The following is a 23,941-nucleotide window of genomic DNA, read 5'->3' on the forward strand; positions in this document are numbered from 1 at the left end:
GGTTGGAAGGATTTTGTGGGGTTATATGAGCTTAATGTTACACTACATGATGAGGTTGCCGTTGAGGCGGATACGCGAGAGCTTCTTGAGATTAATGCTGATCCTACGATAAGGCACCTTCTAGTTATGAAAGAGCTGAGATGTTATTTTAAGTGAGAAATACAAAGGTTCATGACTATGTTGCAAAAAAGATAGTCACATTGGCTTCACCTTGTGCTTTTGAGATTTTGGTCAAGACTCTGTACATCTGTTGCATTGAAAGTTTCTCCAAAAGGGCTGAAAGCCGTTGAAACAATTTGAAGCTAGCGAAGTCTACACACAGCCACACCCATAAGTTGTCCCAGCATTGTGGCTTTAGTCAATGCGGTCACCATTGCACAAGGCTCTCGGGGGAGGTTAAAATTGCAGTGAAGCCCAAAGCCCAAACCCAAACTACTCAAGCATAACTTAACAGCTTGAGAGGGATTAAAAAAGCAGCCAAGATGGGGCATTCCTAAGAAGTACTGAGTAGCATGACATGACCTCGAACTAATCCATCGATAACAAGTCAGGAGAGGGACGGTTGTCAGCCCACGGGGTATCATTCGCATGAAATAATCTAATTTAAGCTTACATCTCAATCATTTGAGTGGGATTAGCGGCTCATAGTGATTGGATGCATAACCGTAATGTCACCTATCAGAATTGACTCTTCCCCTGATCTACCAAAACAAAGAGCCCCAGCTCCAAGCTAGACCAGAACGGGGACAGGGAAGGTCCCGGCAGTGTTACAGATGGTCCTGGGGCTTTTTGTTAGTGCTGCATCCTTCCATAACTCAGCCCTCTAGGAGCGTAGAATAATGAGCCTTCGGCAGATGAATCGACAGACTGAGTATCCCGATTTCTTTCGGACGAAAAGTCAGCCTTGCTTGACATGATCCTAGCAGATGTCACTGGGAATTGCGGTGACATTCAGTACACACCAGCTGCCCATCCAGTCAAGACATTGCTGCGAGATAATGAGTGCATGGTTCACTGTGAATTTCTTCGGACTTGGCGGTTCCCTAGTTCAACTAGCGACCGGATGTGCCGACGCGTATCGTGCGTGCTCGAACAAGGCAGATATCATTCGTGACTCGAGATCCATGCTGTGGCTGTTATGATTTCGCAAAGCGTGTCTCAGCCACTTCGCAGACATGAATGAGAAACAATAATAGTCACCAATGCTCTGTTTATTAGTGAATGGGTTGCCTCTCTTAACCATAGTTGCTTAGACAGATTATCTTATATACTCCATCTTTTAATAAATAAACATGTACTTTGAGGGTTACAGCAATGCCTAACAGAAGTTGTGGCTGTGCAGGATGTCACAGCGTGTATCTTCTTTTCTGAACTCAGGGCATACATATTATCTAACTTGAAACTTGTTACAGGTTAGCGTCGCACAGATAAGCAGATAAGAAAGTCTCCACCAATTTTGGCAGGTTAGCGTCGCACAGATAAGCAGATAAGAAAGTCTCCACCAATTTTGCGAATTTCTCTTACCCGGTACCTCGAGACTCAACTGGGCAAGATGACATGAGATCCATGTCCAACGTTACTTGCAAAGTATTACTCTCTGCTTGAACTTGAAGTTAAAAATCATTCAATACCTTCGAAAACGTTTCCTTCTTCCAGCTAGTCATTTGTGCGCATGCTGGTTGTGAACTGTTGTGTCTAAACCCAACCACCCATTGAGAGATCAAATTTTATTAACCTTGATTAAAACAGTTTGTCAGAAACCACAATAAACACGAAATACATTAACAACTGTCTTCTCACATGTGACGACAATCAACGTTCCAGTGCTTTATTAACTTAGCAACGAATCAAAGACTTGTAACGCGCTGCTCTTGATAATTCATCGTTCCAAAGTGTGGCGTACACCGCCACACCAATCACCGGCGTCACCCCACAGCCACACACCCTCCAAAGCTCTCCGTCATCTCCAAGCTGTCCTCAAGCCCAGCACCAAAAAAACAGTCACCACCACCACCACCAAACGCCTCCCTTCTCTCCTCCCACCCAACAACCGACACCGACACTCTCTCAACTAATAAAATGTCAAACTACTACTCCTCGCAACAACCTCAATACCCCCAAGGCGGCGCTCCCACCGCCGCTCAAAACCTCCAGTTCTTTCCCTCCCAGTACACCACCACTTCAGGCACACCACAGCAACAGGGCGCTGCTGGCGGCTACGGATATGCTGCCAGCACGGGCGGATACGGCGTAGGCGCGCCTGCGCAAAACTTTGCGAATCCCGCGTCGTTTGGTGCGCAGGCTGGTGTCAGTGGGAGAATGGGTGAGCAGGGTGGTTTGAGAACGGGTTGGGTAGCTGCTTTTTCGTCAGAGGGGTATGATGGTGAACCGCCTTTGCTGGAGGAGCTGGGCGTTAACTTTGGACATATTCAAGCAAAGGTAAACACCACCAATGTGACTCTCTATGTAAAATGCTAATAGAGACACAGACGCTTGCGGTGTTGAACCCCTTTCGACGAATCGATGCGCATATCATGGACGATTCCGATCTCGCAGGACCGCTCATCTTTTTCCTCCTCTTTGGCTTCATCCTGCTCTTCTCAGGACAAGTCCACTTTGGGTACATCTACGGCCTCGCGGCTCTAGGCTCTATCTCTCTGCATCTCATCCTCTCCCTCATGTCGCCTTCCGACGTCGACCCAGGCGCACAAGCAGTCAACAACTTCCCCCAATACAGCAGCGATCCTTCTGCTCCTCCGCAACCGCACGACGGCCAGCACGGCGGCCACTTCTCCTCGACTTTGACATACCCCCGAAGCGCCAGCGTGCTGGGATACTGCCTTCTCCCTCTTGTAGCGACGAGCTTGTTCGGCATCGTTATGCGCATGGACACACCCATCGGAATCGTCGCCACCACTGCGGCTATTCTCTGGTGTACTTATAGCGCAAGCGGTATGTTCTGCGCGGTTGGGCAGATGAAGCGCATGCGAGGACTTGTCGCTTATCCTCTTGCTCTGTTCTACGTTGGATTCGGCATCATGGGTATTTTCAGCAGTCGAGGAAGCGGATCTTTCTCCAACGCCGCTGCTAAGCTTAATGCTTGAACAACAAAAACGATTTCGATAGTCAATTCAATCACGATTAAGTTTATGCGCAAAACCTCTTTGCGATAGGAAACTCGACGATATGATGAACGAGCGCGAGGTGCGGATAGGCAAAGGCGTTCGGCAAGACAAAGGAGATAAGATACGCAAGTTACATGGATTTGGGAACATGTTTCCCTTTTGTACTAGAATAATACGTCACGAATAAAAGAACGAGGAAGCGAAAGGGATAGTGTGTAGTGATGAAGCGTTGAGAAGAAAAGACTCTCAAAAAACAAGTTTTCAAGTTATGCAAAAAACATCGTAACAACCATCTATATATGCCACACAAGCATCAACCGAAAAACAATATGCATCCTCCTTCGTGAAAAGCCTTTTTTTGAGTAACAGTGGGAAATCCGCCCATCCGATTCCCCAGAACCATCTGTGGTCCGCCTCTTTCAAACGGCGGGCTTTTTTAAAAAAATACAAATTTGTTGGAAAAAGGGCTGCCCTGCAGCAGCAGTAGTGAGATTAAGTTGGGCTAAATAAGAGAAATTCCAGCTTCGTTTGCAAAATCCGTCGTAGCATTTCGTTGCTCGTTTAAGCCTTGTCGTCAGTGCCGTTGGTGGCGCCGTTTGTTTGGGGGACATCTTCAGCCTCGCCGATGAGGACCGAGTATTGACCACCAGCTCCCGCACCAATGATCTTCTTCTCACGGATAGCGGTGTTGTCGATCAGGGTGGGAGTGTGGATGTCGTCGATTGTGCCTTGGCCGGTCTGGTAGTTGCTGGAGAAGCCCCAGGAGAAGACCTTGCCGTCGGAGGAGATGGCGAAGTTGTTATCGGTACCGGCAGCGACGGAGACGATGTCCTTGACGTCTGTAACATGTTAGTATTTGTTTGAATGGATGAATGGGCGCAAAACTTACCAGGCTGGATAGTAGGCTTGAAGAGAATACGGGCATTGCCTCGCTCGTCGTAGATGGCGTTCTCCTCGGACAGCTTGTCGAACTCAAAGCCAACTTGGTAACCATCGACACGACCCCAGGTCAAGAGATCACCCCTGTCGGAGCAAGCAAGAGAGTGGTGCTCGCCACCGTCGATCTCCGTGATGTTGTAGTCGTCGAGGTATGTGAGCTTGGCGGGTCGGAGGATGACAGCGTCGTCCTCACCAGCATTTGACTCAACACCGATCTCGCCAAAGTTGTTAAGACCCCAACCGTAGACGACACCCTCCTTGTCGATGGCAAAGCTGTGGTATGAACCGCAGGCGATCTTAGCAATCTTTCCGCGAGGCAGACCGACACCCTGGGGAATAAGAGAGGACATCTTGTTGCGCTCAATGATACGTCGACCGAGCTGGTTCTGCTGGCCACAGCCCCAAGCGACAACGTTGCCCTTGTGGTCGAGAGCGAGAATGTGGTTGGAGCCTGCGGAAAGGGCCTTGATGTTCTTCAAGTCCTTGATGAGGACGGGAGTGTTCTGGACCTTGATGGTCTCTGAGAAACCAAGAATACCATCGCTGGATCGGAAAGTTCCCCAGCCATAGACGCGACCGTCTTCTGTGAGGGTGAAGCTGGCGCTGTCGCTAGCAACGACCTGAACAAACTTGGTTCCAGGAGCAAAGAACTCGTCGGAAACGGCGGTCGGTGTGCTCTCCTTAGGGTTGATTCCAGTGTCGTCCTCGTCGTCTGAGTCGGAGTCTTCAGCGTTGTCCATGTCGCGAAGGCCACCATCCCAGGTTGTGTCTCGTCCGAGAGCGCCCTGATCGTTGACACCCCATGTCAGGATCTTGTTATCGTGTGTCAACGCGACAGCGTGCATACCACCACAAGAGATCTGAACAACGCCGGTAGTGGCAGCAGCGAGGTTATCATTGAGTCGGGGACGCTTGACATCGATGGGCTTCTTGTTGTTGACGCGCTTGCTTCCTAGACCGAGCTCACCTGATGATCCCTCGCCAAAGACGTAAATATCGAGAATCTTGGTAGGAGCATCGTTGATCTTCTTTCCAATGCCGGGAAATAGGGACTTCTTCTTGGGCTCGACCTTTTTGGCGGCAGCAGGACGAGTGGCCTTTTTGGCGGCAGGCTTCTTCTCTTCAGGCTCTTCGGACTCGGACTCGGACTTGGCCTTGGTTGTGGCCTTGGTCTTGGAAGCAACGGGTTTGGCGCTCTTTGCCTTTGCTGCTGGCTTTGCTGCGGGCTTGACGACGCGCTCTGTGGTCTTGGTCTTCTTGGTCTTGCGGGTGACTTCCTCCTCTTCTTCTGTCTCTACCTCAGTCTCTTCTGCGCGAGTGCGTTTCTTGGATGCGCCATTTGTAGCAGGCTCGGCCTTCTTAGCGGCGGCTTTCGTAGGCTTCGCATCCTTCTTTACAGCAGCAGTAGTTGTGGTAGTAGTGGACTTCTTCGTCGCAGCCGTTCTGGCGACAGCGGTTCTTGGTGCCATCGCGTGATGATTTGTTGTGAGTACGGGAGATTTGGGATGGGCGCTGGAGATGGGGAAGAATTTGCGCTTTAGGTAGCTCAATCAACGGTAGTGATTGAGAAATATGGTCAGGTTTCGCGAGGATAGGGGCGAAATTTGATGGTTGTGTTGTGATGATGTTTTGATGATGAAAATCAAGCTCTGAGAAGAAAAAAAAGCTGATATAGGAGCGCGCGATGGGTGGGTTTTTTCTAGCAAGTGATCTGACCGCGCTGGGAGTGTGATCATTTGCGGGCTGGACAGGGGATGATGCTTGCTCAAATTTGTGTCACCGCCCGAAAGCTATGGCTAATTTGGCTGATTTGTCCGGCAGAAAACCGTTAGCGCAATTGGGAATCTGGTGACAATAGATGAGCTTCGATTCACCGCCTTTGAGCTGTCAATTGAGGTATTCGATACGCGATTCACACCGGTCGCGTTTGCTCTGTAGCGGATGAACAATGCGTTGCACAGCACAGACAATAGATGTGATTATCTTCAACAATTGAACCCTTTTTCACAATAGACGAACTAAAATGCCATAACCGTTTTCTCACCACGTGGACTATTGTTGTTCACAAACGTGTTCAAATGCAATACGTCAACAAACACTACACGTAGGGATAATTAATTGTTGTCATGAATATTCTTTAATTGTCTCTGTTTATCTGGTATCGTTTGTCTCGCCGCCTCAACCCAAATTCATCATACCCCAACGCCGTCCAGTGATTCATTAATGTATTGTGTTTTCCTTAATCCCTGTATCGTGATGACAAAACATTTATTTCTTGGTGGTAAAGTCGATCTCGTTGGCAGGGTTAAAGCCACCATCGGCAGCCTTCTCGCAAGTGCAGCCACCTAATCCACATTCGTTAGCATAACGGTTCAGTTGACACAGGAACCTGATCTACATACCAGCGGGACGAGATCCGCAAGCGCATGTAGCGCCGCTGGGAGTGGCGTTCTCAGAAGCAGCACGGTCGCAGGTGCATTCGCCAGCAGGACGGGCACGGCATGAGCATCGAGGGCCGTTGACGGTGTTCTCGACGGGAGCCTTGGCGCATGTGCACTGGAGAGCGGACTTTTGACCGCATGAGCAAGTGGCCTTTTGAGCTGGAGAATTATTAGCTTGGTATTGTGGTAGAACTGGGGGATGATGTCACATACCACAGGCGCATTCGCTACCGTCGGTGCGGCAGCAGGTAGTGGGAGCGTTGACAACCATTTTGATGGATTGGAGTGTTGTAAAGTTGGAGTTTGGGTTATTTAGTGATTTGAAGAGTTTGATGGTTTGATCGAGGAGTGAATTGATTGTAATGTGCTTAATTCTGTTTCCTTGCTTCTTGATGCGGCGGCTCGTCGTATTTGTACTTCATCACTTCCAAAGCGCTGGATCCACTTTATCTACAGCTCCAGAGCTACGGATCCTCGGGCTGGTAATCATCTTATCTTTGATTGGACACAAGATGCTGACAAAGTCTCTTCAACCAATGAACGATTGCTTATTCTTTGTTTGACGATTCTCGCCTCCCGGAACATGCCACGCTGAATACGATCCATGTCATGCATCTGTCAGCCAACGAGCTAGAACACACTAACTCATCTCAGCAGTTTCGCTCAGCCCGTCATTGGCTTGTGAACTTCTCGATATCTGAGACAAGAAGTCCGCCTTTTGAAGGCACATCTTTGTATGTTTGTTAATCGGGAGTTGGAACTTCAGAGCGAGAAGACTGTCATACCTGCGATATGAAAGTGAGAAAAAGGTCTCGCCATTGTCGAGATTGGAGCTGAACTTTTTTCTCTATTCAATAGACTATATTCCTATTGCAGCAGTGCTTTCCCTATCAGTTTAAGATGTCTGATAGTAAGTTTCATATAATAGCCCCCCAAGAGAATTGGCACTTGGGTCCACAGAACAATCCCAGGTGTGTGGTATCAGTGATTTCAAGCACCGACCACAATCCTGGACTTCAACCCCCCGATCAGGCCTCAATGTTCCATTGACATGTTACTGAGGCTGGAGGCGTAGGGTTGTTGATTGTTTCGTTGAGGTCTGGGAAATGAAGAGTGTCGATAACAGTCTCTCCAAGCCCCTGTCCTTCTGTTGCCGATCTGGTTTCTCTGTTGTTGATTAGCATCTTATTTTTCGGAAGAAAAAAGATGTTATAAGAGTGTCTCGTACTGTCTCGTCGATTCCCAGTGTTTGAGAAATGCTTTAGTACACGCAGCAGCAGATGCAGCAGCGAAGATCTGCCAAATGTCGTTCTTATGACAATCAGCATAATTAGACACGCCCCTGATGACAACAGTTTGGAAAAGTTCCCAAACTCCAGCACTCTCCATTTCGAACCCTATAGCGCCATGGCTAGCCGTGAGCTGGTCGCGATATTCTCCTGACTTTACCACCGAGTCCCCTGAGCCGAACTTCCCGAAGTGAATCATTGGAAGAAAGGCTTCACCATTAATACCAACGGTTGCCCTCTGGTTATTATTATCGATTTGGCCCAGTCGACTGCGTAAGACCAGCTGTCGAAGATCACATCTGAGCTCTTTGCAACTCGAACTGAGAGCAACATCGCATACAGGGTCTGAAATTCCCTTACAAGCAGTACATATGGTACAATGTGTTGGCTCTTGGTGCTTATGACGATAATTTGTTTTGAAGAGAATGTTGGGTAAACCCTCCGGGTGGTCAATCACGTCGTAGGTTTCCCCTAGGACCTCCTGGAGATGTTTCTGAGTTGCAATCTGTAGTCTTTCGTGATGTCTATTTGTCATCAGTTTTGCTAAGAGAGACCTCAATTCAAGGCTTGGTCTTCCAAGGCTGTCCTCTGGTGTATCTTTCGTCCTGAATTTGTCTGGATAGCACTTGCCGAGATCATATTGAACAACACCAGTGCTAATGATCACATCTCCAAGCAGGATCTCCTTTCCTTTCCCATAAATTGGAGTCCCACCACAAGTCCCTGCAACAATTGCCAAGCTGATATTTAGGTAGCTCATACGGCAGAAGGCTGCAATGTTTGCCGCTGCAACCTTCCCCGTACCAGGAAGATGTGCTAGGACCACATTGTGTTTCCCAATAGCGCCAGTTGAGTACGCGTTTGGGTCGCCATCGGCTTTCCCGAAAGACTGGCCTTCCTCATTCTTATCCCAGCGGTGATCAAACAAGGCAAGAATAGCGTCAGCCTCAAACGTGAGAGCGCAGAAAATTGCGATCTCAAAATCATCTCGAGATTTCGGGCGGATAGGCTGTTGTCGGGACATATTGTTGTACAAAACGAAGAGTCTCGGTGCAAGTGCTGTTCATGAGGGATTTCGATGAAGGATCCTGGTGAAATAGATCCCTGTACGATGTGTTGGCTGGGTGGTCAGGCGTGCATAATGGGCCTTTAGTATTACACAAAACAGTCATTGCTATACATCTTTCCCTTTGTAAAGTGATCACCAGGGTGAAAGATGTAGAGAAGAACTAAAGGGAATGATTGGAAGACTGCTGGATCATTGAATATCCTCTGTCTGGGAGTTATCATATCGTGGTGTTGCTAGTCTAGGAGTTAGATAGGATTATGGTGGTCTCAAAGAATCCAGTATATATAATAGAACTTGGAGGGCTTAGTCATCTGTAAGCACGGTCCTATAGTCTAGTGGTCAGGACGTTGGATTTTGATAGCCATCAAATCTTTCCGAAAGCCCCGGTTCGAACCCGGGTAGGACCTCACTTTTTGACGTTTTGCTGAGTCGTCTTAAGACAAGAAAGACCATACTTGGGACTTTGTTAATAACCAGATGGTATAATATTTTCTGGGCTATTTTTGCACGCCTGACAAGGCTCTATCTTGTGCACGCATGGGACTTTGCAGCGCGTTCGGCAGTTAAGGCCGATCTCGGAGGGCGCGGTTCTATCAGTTCATCAGGCTGGACAAATGATCAGGCATGTTGACAATAACTGGGCATATAGAGTCTTTGATCTGTCATAACGACGGCGTCTTCCAAGATACTTTATCCTTTGTATTTCTGGAACACGTTCAGTACACGTGTAATCTGACATCTGTTTCTGCGTCATTTTAGCATTGAAGCTGTAGCCGAATCTCGAGTGACACGGACTCGCCTTGATTTGAATAGCAAGACCCCTCTCTGAATCTTTTCCCCAGATTTACTACAAGTTTGCATAATGTCTACTCTTAGCCCACCCCATACTACAGAGTCCACTATCGTGGTGATCGGGTACGTGCCTATCCTTCCGTTTGCACCGCTTTCAACTAACATCGGCAGTGCCGGGATCATCGGCTTGACCAGTGCCCTCAAGATCCAACAGTTAATAGCAGATTCTCCATCTGCAGCACCAACATCAGTACTTCTTGCCGCTAAAGAATGGCCGACTTCAATTCCTGGAGCTCCAATTGCTCACTCGGCTGACTATGCTTCTATGTGGGCTGGCGCTCATGTCAGACCCATCCCCGCATCAACGCCACAGCTTCGCCGTGAAGCGAAATGGGTAAAAGCTACTGTCGCTGAACTGGAGAAGCATCGCCAGAGTGAACCTGGAGTAGGAATTCGTCGTCTTCCGGGAATCGAGTACCTGGAGGATCCATCCGCCGAATACCTAAAGCAAGATAAGCTTAGCTTTACTACCGAGACCGGATTACCGGGATATCGCAAGTATGAGACTCATGAACTTCCAGAGGGTGTAAAGCTCGGATTCGAGTATGAGACGTATTGCATCAACGCGCCATTGTACAGCGCCAACCTCCTTCGAAAGTTTATCGTTCAAGGAGGAAAGACTGTTCAGCGGGATCTCAAGAGTGAATGGGAGGCTTTCATTCTGGCGCCACATGTGAAGCTTGTTGTAAACGCCAGCGGAATGGGGTTTGGGGACACAAAGTGTTTTCCCATTAGAGGTACGTTACCCATTGTATCATGTTGACAATGGCGTTGCTGAAACTAGTAGGTCAAACGGTATTGACAAACCTTACTGCCGCTGATAAAACCATCACAACACAAAAGAAAGACGGAACATGGAGTTTCATCATCCCGAGATCGTTCAACGGCGGAACAGTCATCGGTGGTACCAAAGAAATGGGCAACTGGGATCTTGAACCATCACCAGAAACGCGCACACAGCTACTAAAGGCTGCCCAATCCATCATACCTCAAGCTTGTGGCAAGGAACAAGACACTGGTCCGCTCAAGGTGATCAAGGATGTCGTTGGAAGAAGACCAGCTCGTGAGGGAGGTATGAGGGTCGAAACAGAAGCAAAAGATACTACTTGGGGTGTCAAACATGTTGTACACGCTTATGGAGCTGGCGGACGTGGTTATGAGCTTTCTTGGGGCGTGGCGAGTGAAGTCGCGGAGTTTGCGAAGGAAATACTTGGGTCGCAATCGGCGGCGAAGGCAAAGCTCTAGACCAACCATATCTTCTGCTACCCACTGGGTCTTTTATAAATGGGAATGTGCTGTATTCAGGATATTGTGTCTAGGATGTGACCGAACGTACTGGTGAAGCCTTTGTCTCCGTGGAAGAGTTATCTCTGTTAGTCGCCAGAACTCCCTTTGATGCGACAAGGGTGCACTTCGCCCTATACTTCCAACAATAATCTATCACCGATTCAATTTATCTCGGTATGCAAGAAGCAAGATAGTCATGGGTATCAATTTTTCTGTTTACTTGCTGTTATATCAGAGGCCCTTATTTCAGGATTAGTGACCTTGAAACGCTCCCGGCGGCTCAATGAGTAAGAGAAAATGAATGCCTCAACAACGGATTCGTCATGCTTCTGCACAAAGTGATTTGTGTGCGAAATCGCTCCGTCAATCATCTCCAGCTGAACGACATCCATGCGACTAAACTAGACCCGTGGCCGCAGTCCTGTCAGCAAGCATGATATGCCCCGAGGTTCCGAGTCCCAGACAGCGGGTGCGAGCCACGACCTTGAGCCGTGTCTCATAATCTAGGACTGCGCACATGGCTACGTGGAAAGGCTATGCATTGTTGTTGATGCACCATTCATTGAATTGACAAAGACGGCGAGGCTGGCTGAGCTGAGAGCTTGAGACGACTCTTACTCAGCATTAATGCTTTTGGGTAGGACAGATATTTGGTCATAGGACAAGTCCATCTTTTCGAGGCGTAATTCTCGGTCCTTTTGTGGCTCTTCCCACTATATTAACCCCTTATATCAGCTTTGCTTCATATGTATATGGTATATAGAAAGGAGACGGAGCGGAACAAGCGGCATTCGTATTGTAGATATCACGAGGTTCCATATTTGTAGCATACTGCAACTATAAAACCGGATTATCGTCGGCAAATGCGGGGGGATGATGACATACCGCGGGGTCTGAGGTGCTGTCTATCATGATGCTGGCGGCGATCAATGGGGTACTTTGAACTATCCGACTAGGTACATCGTAAATAGATTAGCCGGGAACTCCGAAATACGATGATCTGGTCAGATTACTAAGACATATTATATATAGGTATCCAATTGTTTTTCTGTAATGTAAGCGATCGACGTGGTGGTTGCAGTAAGAGCTACGCTTTTTCTCGTATTTCAGCCTTGAAGGAGCATCAGCACGCTACGAAAGCACGCTACAGAAGCACATGACATAGTTGCATATCACAAGTGCCGCTGATCAAGGCAATACTGCAGTAGGATAACTTGCAATACGGAAAATGTAGGTATAGCTAATCAATTTGATAAGGCGAGGTTTTATTATTGTGAGCTTACAGTTACGTTACTAGCGCTGATAATTACAGCTCGTATACGGTGCTTGCTCGATTGGGCACGTACGTATATGCACAGCGGCAGTTCGAGAAGCATCAGTCACAAATGTAACGTCGTTGATTCTTGTATATATAAACTAGTATCATGACCACAATCACATCAAGATACAACATCATCAACATCTTTAAAGCCAGCAGCACTACCTCGAAAACAATCAACATCATAATATTTCAACACCATCTTCGTATCTTCAATATCACCAATATGCTCTTTACCACCATCCTTGCTACCGCTGTCCTGGCCATAGGCGTCACCGCCGAGCCTCAAAATGATGACCTGCCCTTCAATGTCATCGGATCCCGCATCTGGAGTTCTCCCGATTGTGGAAACAACGAGAACATTGGCAATCTTGGCGAATTGACCACACACCGCGACGAGCTCAACGAATGCTTCAAGTTCAGCGACAAGGTCAAATCTGTTAGCCAGACTGATCACGCCAAGGGTTGCAAGCGTAAGTACCTTCACTTCCAAATAGAATCGTCGACTGACAAGAGACTAGTTTTGGTCTACCAAGACACACATTGCAGACATGGAGTCAAGAGCCCTAAAGACTTTCAGTGCCTCAAGGCCCCGACCTATTTCAACAGTTACAAGACTGTATGCAATTAGAGTATACAAGGGAACCAGGAGAGAGATTGTCGCTTATGAGCGTGAATTAATGTGGTGTTAGTTGTAATCGGTCATTATATAGGTTAAAGTTTCTGGTAGTAGTTCTTTGAATTAATAGACGCAAGTTATAACAGCTGGGAACGCCTCACATCTCGTTCCTGAACGTCATTACCGAGATACTTATCCTTCTGCAAAATAGCTCACTTTGAACGCAAACATTCTCTCTAGAAAGATCCATAATGCTATACTTGAAGTAGAGATCTCAATTGCTACTGAGCTTATGTTACGAGACTCTATTGAACATGGAACGGAAGGGCCTGGAACAAGAGGTCTAGTGTAGATTTTACCTCTAATTATGCAAACTGTTACACAACATCTTATAAGTTACGTGATTTATATAACCGTTGGCGTTGATTGAATATTCTTTAAGAAGATTTTATAAACTATTATGTTTTCCATTTCTTATCCCTGTTAAGAATCTACCTTCTTATTTGTATCTTCTAGGGGATGTGATATGTGATGATATTCACGTGATGCGTTGTCTGGTCAAATTCAACTACGTACATCAGGGGTATTTAATGTCTACTGCCACAGCCTGATTTCAATTCTTGACTATTATTCTCATTTGCTAACATCAATGGCACCAAGGACGCGCCAGGCGCGTCGCTCGCAGGCGGATAATGTGATCCAGTCAGATGAGATGGCCGATACTGGAGGTCCTGGTCTACGAACGCCCAGCAAAGTTCTTCTGGAGACGCAAGACAGTTCTACATTTCCCAAACGTAGGGGAAGACCTCCAGGTTCCAAGAATCGTCCGAAGATCGTTGCAATCGCACCCCGAAAAGGAAGGCCTCGTTCGAGACGTCTCGGCCGACCACCAGGTTCCAAGAATCGACCAAAGACTATCATAACCGCAGCCTCAAAAGGAAGATCTCGCTCGAGATGTCTGAGTAGGCCACCAGGTTCAGTGTTGGGGAATTTTGAGCCACATGATATTCCCGTCGAGCAGATCGTACGAGCGTTGAACAGGCTCAGCAAGACACCTAGTACAGACGAACGAGTAGCCAGGGCTTCAAGAAGAGTCTTTCGTTATACAAAACAATGGCCTTGGCAATGGGCTGCTCGCTTTCTACCCAGGAAGAAGTGGACTGTTCCTTTGGTGGAAGAGCTGGCACAGCTTCTCAGAGGTATCTACAAGAAGTCAGTCAAAACCGGCACCGGCCACGGTACTCTCGAAAACACCCGCCGTTTTCTTTACAACCATGCTCGCGACCGCGATCAAAGAAATCCACAAATGACTTTGGGTGACTTGCATGAAGCCTTTCGCTACTTCAAAGTGAAAACTAAAAGGAAAATACCTCGTACACAGCAGACCTCGCAGACAACCCCAACACGACGTGTTACTGACTTGGTGGATTCCGATACTGAAACTGAGCCTGATGAGATTCCTACAGAAGAGAATGATACCAATGAAGGCTTGATAGTTACTCAGGACGAGATTGGTGGCTTTGACGGTGGCGATCGGCAGAGCGATCATTGCCCTGTTCTACACACAAAAGGTTCTGTCAGGCTCAGGAAGCGCACGTTATCGCGTGTCGAGGATTTCAATATCGAAAAGCGCCCCCGAGTCGCCGGCATAGAAACAGACCAGGTCACACAATCCCCGATAAGCATTTCTCCAAGTCCAACCGCAAGAGCAGGTAAGTTTAAAACCGCTTATAGTTTCATGATCTAATCTCACCCTGACAGATTGCCGTATGTCCGCTACAACAGCCACAACTTTCGCCGGAATTATCAAAGCCATTGTTCCTCTGTTGGGTGAAACGCAGACCAAAAAAGAAAGCCTCAGTAGTGAACTATCGGAGTTACGACAATCAATTCGATGTAAGGAAGACGCAATCACTAGAGCTGCGACCGCGACAATCCAGGCTGAAGCTGTTGATAAAATGCAAGAAAGTCTTTTGACACAAGAGAGACAAAGAGAGAAGATTGTAAAGAACAAGATGACATTCGAAAAAAGCATATCATCTCTTGGTATGAGCGAGGAACTAATTTCTCAAAACATTCAGTATTATAACAACAAACTTCAGGAATGGGATGAAACAGTTTCTCATACCAAGGTCGAAATCCAACGTGCAGAAGAAGAAGCATCGAGATTGAGCAGAGAAGAAATACACTGTCTGGAGGCTCAATTGAAAGAAGAAAGATGTAGCGCATGGCAGTTGGAAGGAAATATCAAGGAAACTGATGAGCGTCTTGGTAGTTGTCGCCTTCTCAACTCTCTTGCAGAGCTTGGGTCACCAGGGATCTCAAATCTTCTTACTACTTTGGAAAACTATGGTTTGTCTCTTTTTGAGATGATCACTGAGATAAGGGGGGGAAGCGATGGATTGTCTTGATTTAACTTGACTTGATAGAGAAACTGCAAGGCTATGAGTATCAAAATGTATAACTTGCAGCAAATGAAGCCGCAAGCTCGGAAATTCAACGATAATGCAACAGTGTTAACAGTAGTAAAAGGCTATAAGTATAACTAGATTAGATATACTAATATTAACCTATATAGTTACTATTTTACTATATATACTTAATATAAAGAGATAGATTTTATAAATATATATAAAGCTATTTAATAAAAAATAATATATTTAAATAGCTTTTTTATATAATATTAAGTATTTAAAGTTATTTTTAAAAATAATTTTTAAATTTTATTTTTTTATATATTAAAATTAATATTTATTATATTAATAATTTAAATTTATTATATTAAATTTTATTATATTAAAAGCTATAATATTAATTATAAGTTTTTTTTTTTTATTAAATTTTTTTTAATTTTTTAATTTTATAAAATTCTTAATATAATAAATTTTAATTTAATAAATTTTTTATAAAATATTATTATTTTTATTAAATATTTTATAAATTATTAATAATTTTTTTTTTATTAAAAATTATTTTAAAAATTAAAAAATAATTTTATTTAAAATATTTTATTTTTTAATATATTAATATTATTATTATATTTTATTTTATAAAAAGCTTTTAAAGTTTTTTTTTTTATATAATAAAGATTTAAATTTTAATTTATTAATTTAATAATTAATTATATAATTAAAAATATTATAATTAAAAATAATAAAAATAATAATTTAATTATTAATTATATTAATAATATTTTAATTTTAAATATTAATAAAAATATTATATTAAAAATAATTATAATTATTAAATAATTTTATTAAATATTTTTTTTTAAAAATAAAATTAATTATAAAAATTAAATTTTTATAAATAATTTTTTAATTTAATATATAATTAAAATTAATAAAAACTTTAAAATTTATTATTTTATATAATAATTATATAATTATATAATTTTATTAATATTAATATTAATAAAAAATATTTAATAATTAATTTTTAAAAAAAATAAAAATTTTTATAATAATTATTATAATTTTAATTTTATAAATTATAATATATATCTTTAAATAAAATCTTTATTAATATTTAAATTTAAAAATAATATTTTTTATTATATTAATTTTTAATATATATTTTAAGATTTATATTTTAAAAAGTATTTAATAAAAAATAACTTAAATATTTAAATTTTCTATATATTTTAAAACTTAAAGCTCTAATATATAATTCTATAATTTAACCTTATACTTAAAAAGAATAAATAGTATAAGCTATTATATCTTATATTATATATTTTAAGTATATTAATTTAAAGAGTAGAGCTTAAGTAGGATAATATATTATAACTTATATCTAAAAATTTCTAAATGTTCATATGTCTATCGTTATATAACTTAAACTAAAGGAAATTGATTCATATCTCATTTTGGATTTGCGTTTCCCCCTCACTACTGCGGCTACTCATTTGGTGTGTTCCATATGCTGCTTTGTGGGATGTCACTGTGTAGCGCCAACCCAACCATTGGACTTGAAGCAAACGCCATTCTGCTGGTGTAACCGACAAGCAGTCGAACGGCTGAAAACGCGATGGCAGAAACTACAGGCATAAACCCTTCTTAGTCCCTTCCTTTCGTTCTGGTGGCGTCGAAGATTGGCACGGCTGCTGAATGCTCTTCCCTGACAGCATTCGTCGTTGCAAATGAATGATTCCTGTGTACCATCATCTCTTGTAGAGGGGCCACTGTTGGCAGATACTGATGAAGATCTGAAAGTGTCTGTGGAAGAGTCCTGCCATGTACCCATTGTTGGGTCAAAAGCTGGGAGATCCTGCCAGTCACCCGTTGTTGAATTATAGGCCATGTGATCTTGCCAGGCCGTCACTGTCGGGTCAAAAGTCAGAGAGTCCTGCCACTCATTCATCGTTGAAACAAGGGCTAAAGAGTCCTGTTGGCCTCTCATGAAAGGCATTCCATTTGTGGGGTGATCGTAGACCTAAAATCATGTTACTTAGATTTGTGCCACCAAATGTGTGGATCGATGAGCGATTCAACGCACCATATAAAAGTTATCCAAGAACCTCGCGCTGAGATCATCCGACATACCGTTGTTGATGTTCCGTTGATGATGTAGGGGCGGTCCCGAAGCATTTGACACATGATGCCCTCTAGATTGGTGCGATTGGTGCGAAGACGTTGTTGTCATATACTCAGTGCCGTTGGTGGATCGCATTGTTTCGTGCCATCGATGAAGTTCTTGGGCAGATATTTGCTCTTGCGGCGTTAGTCCCATGGAGTGCTGTTGAGTACCATGAAGATGTTTAGGAGATTGGAAGCGTCTTTCAAAGACTCCGTGTTCATCAATGGTGCTGATCTGTCTTTTATGTGACCCTGCCAGGTCATGTCAGAGCTGAAAGAAACAGAAGAATTTGAGGTGATTCTAAGAAAGCACTGACCCGAAAGGAACGACAAGGGAGTCGGCGCAATTGCCTGAAAATGGTATTTGGGATTGCGATGCGACGGCAAATGTGAGATGGGAGCCGAGGCTTAGTGAGAAAACTGCCGTGAGATGAACTCCCCGAAGGAGTGCAAGTACATAGCGTGAGATTCGGCAGCCGCTGAGTGTTGTCGTCTCTATGGACTCGCCTGTCAGCCTCTATACGGCTTGACATTTATGTCGGGACCGAAAAGGTAAGGAGTTTGCGATACCCACTCGAGACGCTGACTTACTTACATGGCAAGCATTTCGACCCCATAGTAGCACATGTGTGTGGCGTAAAGATGGGAAAGATGGAACCAGCCATAGAATAGGCTTCGATTTCATCCGTGGTTGCAATAGACGACCTCGTTTAGTACGCAAAATATTATGAAAGCTACAGCAGCTGAAAAACACATTGTAAGACCGCGTGTAACAACCCGCTTACGGTACATGTGTCAGGATTATGGGCGTCTCGTATGTAAAATTCCATAAAAACTTTTAAGCTACCCCATTCAACAGCAAGCAGTAGACTGCTATATGTGACAAGTTACAGAAGATGCATAGACACTGGCCATAGATTCCTCTCGAGTGGATATAGAAGGATCTGTGTGCATAGCATACTGTCTTTATTCGGTATTGCCCAATTAGGAATCTGCAATGACTAGATGCCGTGCTTCCCGGTGGAGTGGATCTATAAATGCAGTCAGATTGGAGGCTATACGCAAAGCCGACGGCTGCTGAATGGAACGGAACGGCCCTGTAACCGTCTGACTACAGCACACCTGTTTTGGATACGCGGCATCACTGGCTACAAATCTTCATTCATTGGTATTCACGGGTGTGCTTACTATCATTGGCTGTTGAGACGTTACATTATTTTCCGATCTACGTTGCCTACCTGCTCTCACAGTACAATACTCAGCATATGCCGCTTTTTCGTTCCCAGATGCCAAGAGATGTCAATCATTGATTTTCGGATTCGTAGATTCGTATATGCAGACCAACGGTACTGCATAGTTCTAGAACGTAAATACAAAAATGTCTTTTAATTCTCATTTTGATATTGACCAAGATGCACCACCCCAGAATCGATGATTGTCTCGAAGCACGACTCTGATGAAACCTCCTCTGCTATACAATATCACACTACCCTTGTGTAGAAAATGAAAGGGCTCGTGGCTTCATAAACGCCGCCAACACTTCGTCGGTGATCTCTTTTCGTCTACCCTGGAAGTCTAGCAAGTATGCCTTGATGGCTTCCACAACCTCCTGCACTAGTTCGTCATGACCCAAATCCTGCAGCGTTGCAAAATCTTCTACATCTGGTTGATAAACCCTTAGGTAATCAAACATAGTCGACCTAGCACCAGCATTCTCGCTGCTAAGTTGCTTTCTCAACTTCTCCTCAGCGACAGAAACATCGTCGTCAAGGAAAATGGCAGACGAAGTCACTGAAGCCGACATCTTGCCTGTGTCTTTGGGATCAAGGCTAGGTACTAGGGATGTGTAGATGAAAGAAGGCCTGCGCTCTCCAACCTGAGATGCGTATTTGCGACTGATCCAGAAGAAAGGATCGACATCAGTACCGATAACAGTCAGACTGGGCAAACCCTTTGTCTTGACGTCTGGCAGAATATCTTGAAAACTGCCAGGCATGAAGCCGGCGCTCTGTTTGGCAAAGAAGTTGAACATGCCAATGTTTATGCTTCCGTATCGAAAGCCGGTATGTTGATGAACCTCCTCTGGAGTAATGCGCTTGGCAAACTCGAGGCTGCATTGGTAGAGGAGACCATTGCTGTTCTCAAGGGATGAGAACATGTAAGTGAGTTTCACATCAAATCCAAACGCAAGGATGTCCTTTGCATTTCCGATTGTGTAGCGTCGGATGTCTTCCAATGTGTACTTTGAATTGAAGAGGTACTTGGAATCATCCGTCAACATGATGATTGTTGGTGCCTTGAAGACATATTGTAGATATCTGATTAATTCAGTGTTTTGTCCATGGAAGATGCAGCGGCGTACTTACTTGGCGAGCTGGAAAGGTAGAGCATGGCCAACGTGCATGCTAGTACTGCTTGGTCCTCGTCCTGTAAAAATGACAAAGGGTTCATGTCGCTCGTAGGCATCCAAGATATCATCCAGTTGTCGATGAGCAAACACAATTTGTCGAAGAAGGAAGTGATGAGGTTTCTTCCCAGTTAGACGCTCAAAACGCTTAACTATGTCTGAGCCGACTGCTGTGGCTCCGGATTCATTCAGGAACTTGGCGCTGTCGGCACTCAGACTGAAGGTGTCGACTGAACCCATTTTCAAGGTCTAGCAAGTCCAAAGTTTGACGAGACAGATGAGAGTGACAGGCGAATGGAAGTACTTGAAGGGGATGGGGTTCCTAGCAATGTGGTCTAGGTATCTTGAGGAATGACAAAGAGAGGTTGGAGAGTGATGTGAGATGGGGAAGCAACCTGGTTCTCTAACGGGTTAAATTCAGCTATTTAGCATACGTGATAGACTCGGGTCGTGAAACGACTTCCAACTACACATATGGAGACGTTGTGGCCAAGAGATTGAGGCTGACAGTAGCCGGCTATACAAGTCCCTAGCGCGGCAACCATTACGGGCCCGAAGTTTAGTGGCCTGCGGTGCTACATAGTACATAGTACTACGCCGTAGGAGGATCAATGTAGCTTGGCTGTCAAGGGCTATGGACCCCTGCCTAGATCGCGGCCACAACTTTTAGCATGTTCTCACTAAAAGTCTTGGCTAGATTCGTTCCGAACTGCTAAATCAACGACACATGGTCAGGAAAACACTACTAAGCATATATGGTATTACGCCGGCTTATGGTGTCGGCGTACCCGTGACACAGGCTTACTCAGGACTGCTTTAAACATTGTCAGACCACGCCGCTTTTGCGGGTCAAATCCGATAGAATTCATGTTACATTCTGTATTCGAGTAAACCGAGAGTCCTTAGCCCAAGCCCTACAAGGCCTCAGGGTATCAGAAAATTTGGCCACTGGAAGCATAAGAGACGAAATTAGTACGGCACTTTATGCTCCTTAGACTATAGCTTTTAGACTATTTATTTTGTAACCTAAGACTTAGAAGGTCATTTTTTCTGCTACCCACTACTAGCAAGGCAAGTAATGAGGAACCCTGTCATGTCGACATTACTAGCGCGGATGAAACCATTAAACGCGTTATCTCCATTTGCTAAATTCCGATCCTCTCGGGTAGAAAGTGCCGCTGATTTTACCAATCAGTTACTTTGATGGGCTAGGAAATGTCGTATACTCTATCCGTAGGATTCTACAGTAGGAATGTTTGTTTTATGCCCTGCGAGTCCTTTAGTGTCAATTTCATAAGTCTGACATGCATTTACGCTGATTAATCACCGTAGAAATCCCCGAGCACCAGATCCAGTCAGAGTTCATTGCTTTCTCAGTGAACATTGCCATATGGTACAGTAATCCTAGAGAAAAAGAAGAGGGTCGATCATGTCTCAGTTGAGTAATGGGTGAAGAATACTATCCGTCGTACAGCAGCTTGTCAAATGTGCATATCAAACTGCCTGTACATGGAGAGCACAAGAGCCTTTACAAACAGTCTCCAGAATAGTCATTATACGTGTTTTTATACTGCTGAATGGCAAGTCGATCATTGATATTTTCATATAAGGCACAAAATAAGATTCCATTCCCTCGGGATAGACACTTGAGAGTGTTCAACAAGGTACTCTTGGTCGTTCGTAGTAACTTAGCATGGATGCGAACCGAGTAAAAACGAGCACGTCACACAGATCGAGCTATCGCCTTGCCCCTTAAACCCAGGATCATGATCCAGCTGAAAGATCCTACCAAAAAGTCCATAGTTGCTTACAGCAGCTTCGGAACACCATCAATCAACAAGCCCGAGCTGAACCATGCCACGACGTAAGCGCAAGCCACGACGCAAACTCCGAGTCTTCTCGAATGAAGCTTGTTCAACCATGTCAAGACCTCTCAACCATACCTTTACCCATGCTCCTTCAACCAGGGCCGCCGGATAAGACGGAGTAAGGGTGTTAGTTAGCAAAACACAACTTGAATCCGCACGATTGCTCTGTGGATGCAGTAGCCGTATCAATGTCTTCACGCGGAAAGAGAGAATCGGCTCCCATCATGATACACACTGCGCCTCAAGTGAGATCGAAGCCAGGGCACGGATGGAGGGTGTTAAGTGAGATGAAGTGAAACGGGCTTGTAGAGATGTAGAACGCTGGAGGATTTGGGATAAATAGGCAGGCTAGGTACGCTTTGATATGATTGTTCAAACCCTCAGATCCTCAGATTTCCAAAGACATTCACTAAACACTTTTGGATTAATTCTGCAAGCCAGACATCATGTTCGAGGTTAGATCTGCTTTTGCCGAAAGGGCTGAGAAATCCGCTTCCGTAGTAGTACGTGAAGTTGAGCTCTCGGATGAAGAAGACAGTATGTCTACCCACTTTCTATCTTTGATACTCTGGAGCAATATTGACGCTATTTAGACGCACCTCTCGACTTCTACATCACAGAACTAGCTGATACCATTCTGGATGTTGTTCAGAAGTATGGTATGCATACCAAGACCACTGAAGATGGTGTCGACAGTGTTCGACAGTGGGAGGGACGCTCCAAGTTTAGAACACACGTCGAGTATTGGATTCGTCGTCGTGAACCCATCAACTTTGTCATTCCATCCTACCCTTTCAAGTCGGTACGTGCCTCTCCATGTTATATCTTTATGAAAGACTTCGTCTAACATTAACAAGGAAAACCCTGACAAAGTGACTGGCTCACTCCCTGACATGGGAGAATACATAGGACTCTACAAACTGCATTCTATGACACTAGATGTCGGTCAAGTATATCCCTTCGGGGCCCAAGTGACAGTAGCCTCCGACGGTGCAGTATTCAATGGTACGTAGGCCCCTGAATCTCACACAAGAACAATATCTGATCATCACAACAGACATCTACCCTACCTCTGACGAAAAAGTCTGGGAGTACTCTCAAGCCATTGGCCGCATGGCAAAGCATTATGGTTTAAACGTCAGAATCAGCTCCCCTCACGAGCTGATGGGTGTCCCTACAGTACCACTAGACAAAGAATCCTACATTGAGGGTCTACACAACTGTCGAGGCCAAATCGAAAAACACACCAAGCCAGAGCTACTAGACGAGCTCTTCGCCCGTGACCCCGACTCACTTCGTACCTACACCCAGATGAGTCGCTTCTACGAGATCGATCTCAAGTACACTCCAGTCATGCAGGGACTCAGCCGCATGCAGGGAAAGAAAATTACCAAGAAACTCGCCCGAGCAACCATGGCCCGCTCTGAAGCCTTTACAGGGTTAGTTCTGAAGGCCCTCCCACACCACGTGCGTCTGTCGGTGCACGCCTCTACTGGTGCAGTCAAGCTGTCGTTCCCTCTTGTTCCACAGGGATTAGGCTCGGGTTCCGTGTTCCGCGTGCCATGGATGTCATCCATTTCTGTCAACGTGGCTGGTGTGTTTGAGAGTGTTTATTCGGGAGATGTCCGTGATACCCACGATTTGGTGTACAAGGATGGTCAGCCTTGGTGTTACAGGGAGCGCCATGACTTATTCAATTTTGCAGGCAAAGATATTGGGATTGATCATATCTACCCCCATGGTCTTTTGATCACTAGTGAAAGTGGAAACGAGTTAGTAACTATGGCTGATGAAGATGTCAAGAGGGTAAAAGGCCTTGCAAGGTTGCAGCCGGTATACGTCTATGGCTTTAGCAACGTGAAGGAGGGCCTACTTGACATGTAAGGTCAATTATTGGGACGCTCTGGTGGTATTACGGCGCGATGGACCATAGAATGGTAGTCACATTTCTTTTTATATTTGTTATAGAGATAGATTGAACAATTGAGAATATTGGAACAGATTCTGGTGGTCAGTCACACATGCACCCCTTCACAAAAGAACCCAACATTTTAAAAATGACATGTTTGTCCGTGTTTTTGACAAGAACCCATGAAATACTGAGTGCTTGGAATACAAGATCCTGTGATGCATCTTTCTCGATGCTAAGC

The 23,941-nt window shown here is 44.8% G+C and overlaps 9 protein-coding genes and 1 non-coding gene across 10 annotated transcripts; 6 read left to right on the forward strand and 4 right to left on the reverse strand.

Moving 5' to 3' along the window:
• Positions 1 to 2,079: 2,079 nt before the first annotated feature.
• FPOAC1_004213 (uncharacterized protein) lies at positions 2,080 to 3,104 on the forward strand (the record flags this gene model as incomplete). The annotated part of the gene is made up of 2 exons (XM_044848767.1): positions 2,080 to 2,439; positions 2,490 to 3,104. The coding sequence occupies 2 exons, from the start codon at positions 2,080 to 2,082 to the stop codon at positions 3,102 to 3,104; spliced, it is 975 nt and encodes a 324-aa protein (XP_044707477.1).
• A 582-nt stretch (positions 3,105 to 3,686) lies between these two features.
• On the reverse strand, positions 3,687 to 5,533 carry FPOAC1_004214 (uncharacterized protein; the record flags this gene model as incomplete). Its single annotated transcript, XM_044848768.1, has 2 exons — positions 3,687 to 3,964; positions 4,015 to 5,533. 2 exons carry the CDS (start codon positions 5,531 to 5,533, stop codon positions 3,687 to 3,689), a joined length of 1,797 nt encoding a protein of 598 aa, XP_044707478.1.
• A 799-nt stretch (positions 5,534 to 6,332) lies between these two features.
• FPOAC1_004215 (uncharacterized protein) lies at positions 6,333 to 6,776 on the reverse strand (the record flags this gene model as incomplete). The annotated part of the gene is made up of 3 exons (XM_044848769.1): positions 6,333 to 6,409; positions 6,467 to 6,664; positions 6,719 to 6,776. The coding sequence occupies 3 exons, from the start codon at positions 6,774 to 6,776 to the stop codon at positions 6,333 to 6,335; spliced, it is 333 nt and encodes a 110-aa protein (XP_044707479.1).
• A 757-nt stretch (positions 6,777 to 7,533) lies between these two features.
• On the reverse strand, positions 7,534 to 8,818 carry FPOAC1_004216 (uncharacterized protein; the record flags this gene model as incomplete). The annotated part of the gene is made up of 2 exons (XM_044848770.1): positions 7,534 to 7,672; positions 7,734 to 8,818. 2 exons carry the CDS (start codon positions 8,816 to 8,818, stop codon positions 7,534 to 7,536), a joined length of 1,224 nt encoding a protein of 407 aa, XP_044707480.1.
• A 366-nt stretch (positions 8,819 to 9,184) lies between these two features.
• Positions 9,185 to 9,270, forward strand: FPOAC1_004217. The gene has a single exon. It is a non-coding gene; the product is annotated as a tRNA-Gln (tRNA).
• A 455-nt stretch (positions 9,271 to 9,725) lies between these two features.
• FPOAC1_004218 (uncharacterized protein) lies at positions 9,726 to 10,960 on the forward strand (the record flags this gene model as incomplete). The annotated part of the gene is made up of 3 exons (XM_044848771.1): positions 9,726 to 9,778; positions 9,827 to 10,452; positions 10,503 to 10,960. The coding sequence occupies 3 exons, from the start codon at positions 9,726 to 9,728 to the stop codon at positions 10,958 to 10,960; spliced, it is 1,137 nt and encodes a 378-aa protein (XP_044707481.1).
• Positions 10,961 to 12,546: 1,586 nt separating this feature from the next.
• On the forward strand, positions 12,547 to 12,951 carry FPOAC1_004219 (uncharacterized protein; the record flags this gene model as incomplete). Its single annotated transcript, XM_044848772.1, has 1 exon — positions 12,547 to 12,951. One exon carries the CDS (start codon positions 12,547 to 12,549, stop codon positions 12,949 to 12,951), a length of 405 nt encoding a protein of 134 aa, XP_044707482.1.
• Positions 12,952 to 13,588: 637 nt separating this feature from the next.
• On the forward strand, positions 13,589 to 15,350 carry FPOAC1_004220 (uncharacterized protein; the record flags this gene model as incomplete). Its single annotated transcript, XM_044848773.1, has 2 exons — positions 13,589 to 14,651; positions 14,701 to 15,350. The coding sequence occupies 2 exons, from the start codon at positions 13,589 to 13,591 to the stop codon at positions 15,348 to 15,350; spliced, it is 1,713 nt and encodes a 570-aa protein (XP_044707483.1).
• A 3,652-nt stretch (positions 15,351 to 19,002) lies between these two features.
• Positions 19,003 to 20,163, reverse strand: FPOAC1_004221 (uncharacterized protein; the record flags this gene model as incomplete). Its single annotated transcript, XM_044848774.1, has 2 exons — positions 19,003 to 19,834; positions 19,883 to 20,163. The coding sequence occupies 2 exons, from the start codon at positions 20,161 to 20,163 to the stop codon at positions 19,003 to 19,005; spliced, it is 1,113 nt and encodes a 370-aa protein (XP_044707484.1).
• A 2,074-nt stretch (positions 20,164 to 22,237) lies between these two features.
• On the forward strand, positions 22,238 to 23,675 carry FPOAC1_004222 (uncharacterized protein; the record flags this gene model as incomplete). Its single annotated transcript, XM_044848775.1, has 4 exons — positions 22,238 to 22,328; positions 22,385 to 22,593; positions 22,649 to 22,796; positions 22,849 to 23,675. 4 exons carry the CDS (start codon positions 22,238 to 22,240, stop codon positions 23,673 to 23,675), a joined length of 1,275 nt encoding a protein of 424 aa, XP_044707485.1.
• Positions 23,676 to 23,941: the final 266 nt, after the last annotated feature.

The sequence above is a fragment of the Fusarium poae genome, chromosome 2 (assembly GCF_019609905.1).
Source record: "Fusarium poae strain DAOMC 252244 chromosome 2, whole genome shotgun sequence".
In the NCBI taxonomy this organism is placed as follows: domain Eukaryota; kingdom Fungi; phylum Ascomycota; class Sordariomycetes; order Hypocreales; family Nectriaceae; genus Fusarium; species Fusarium poae.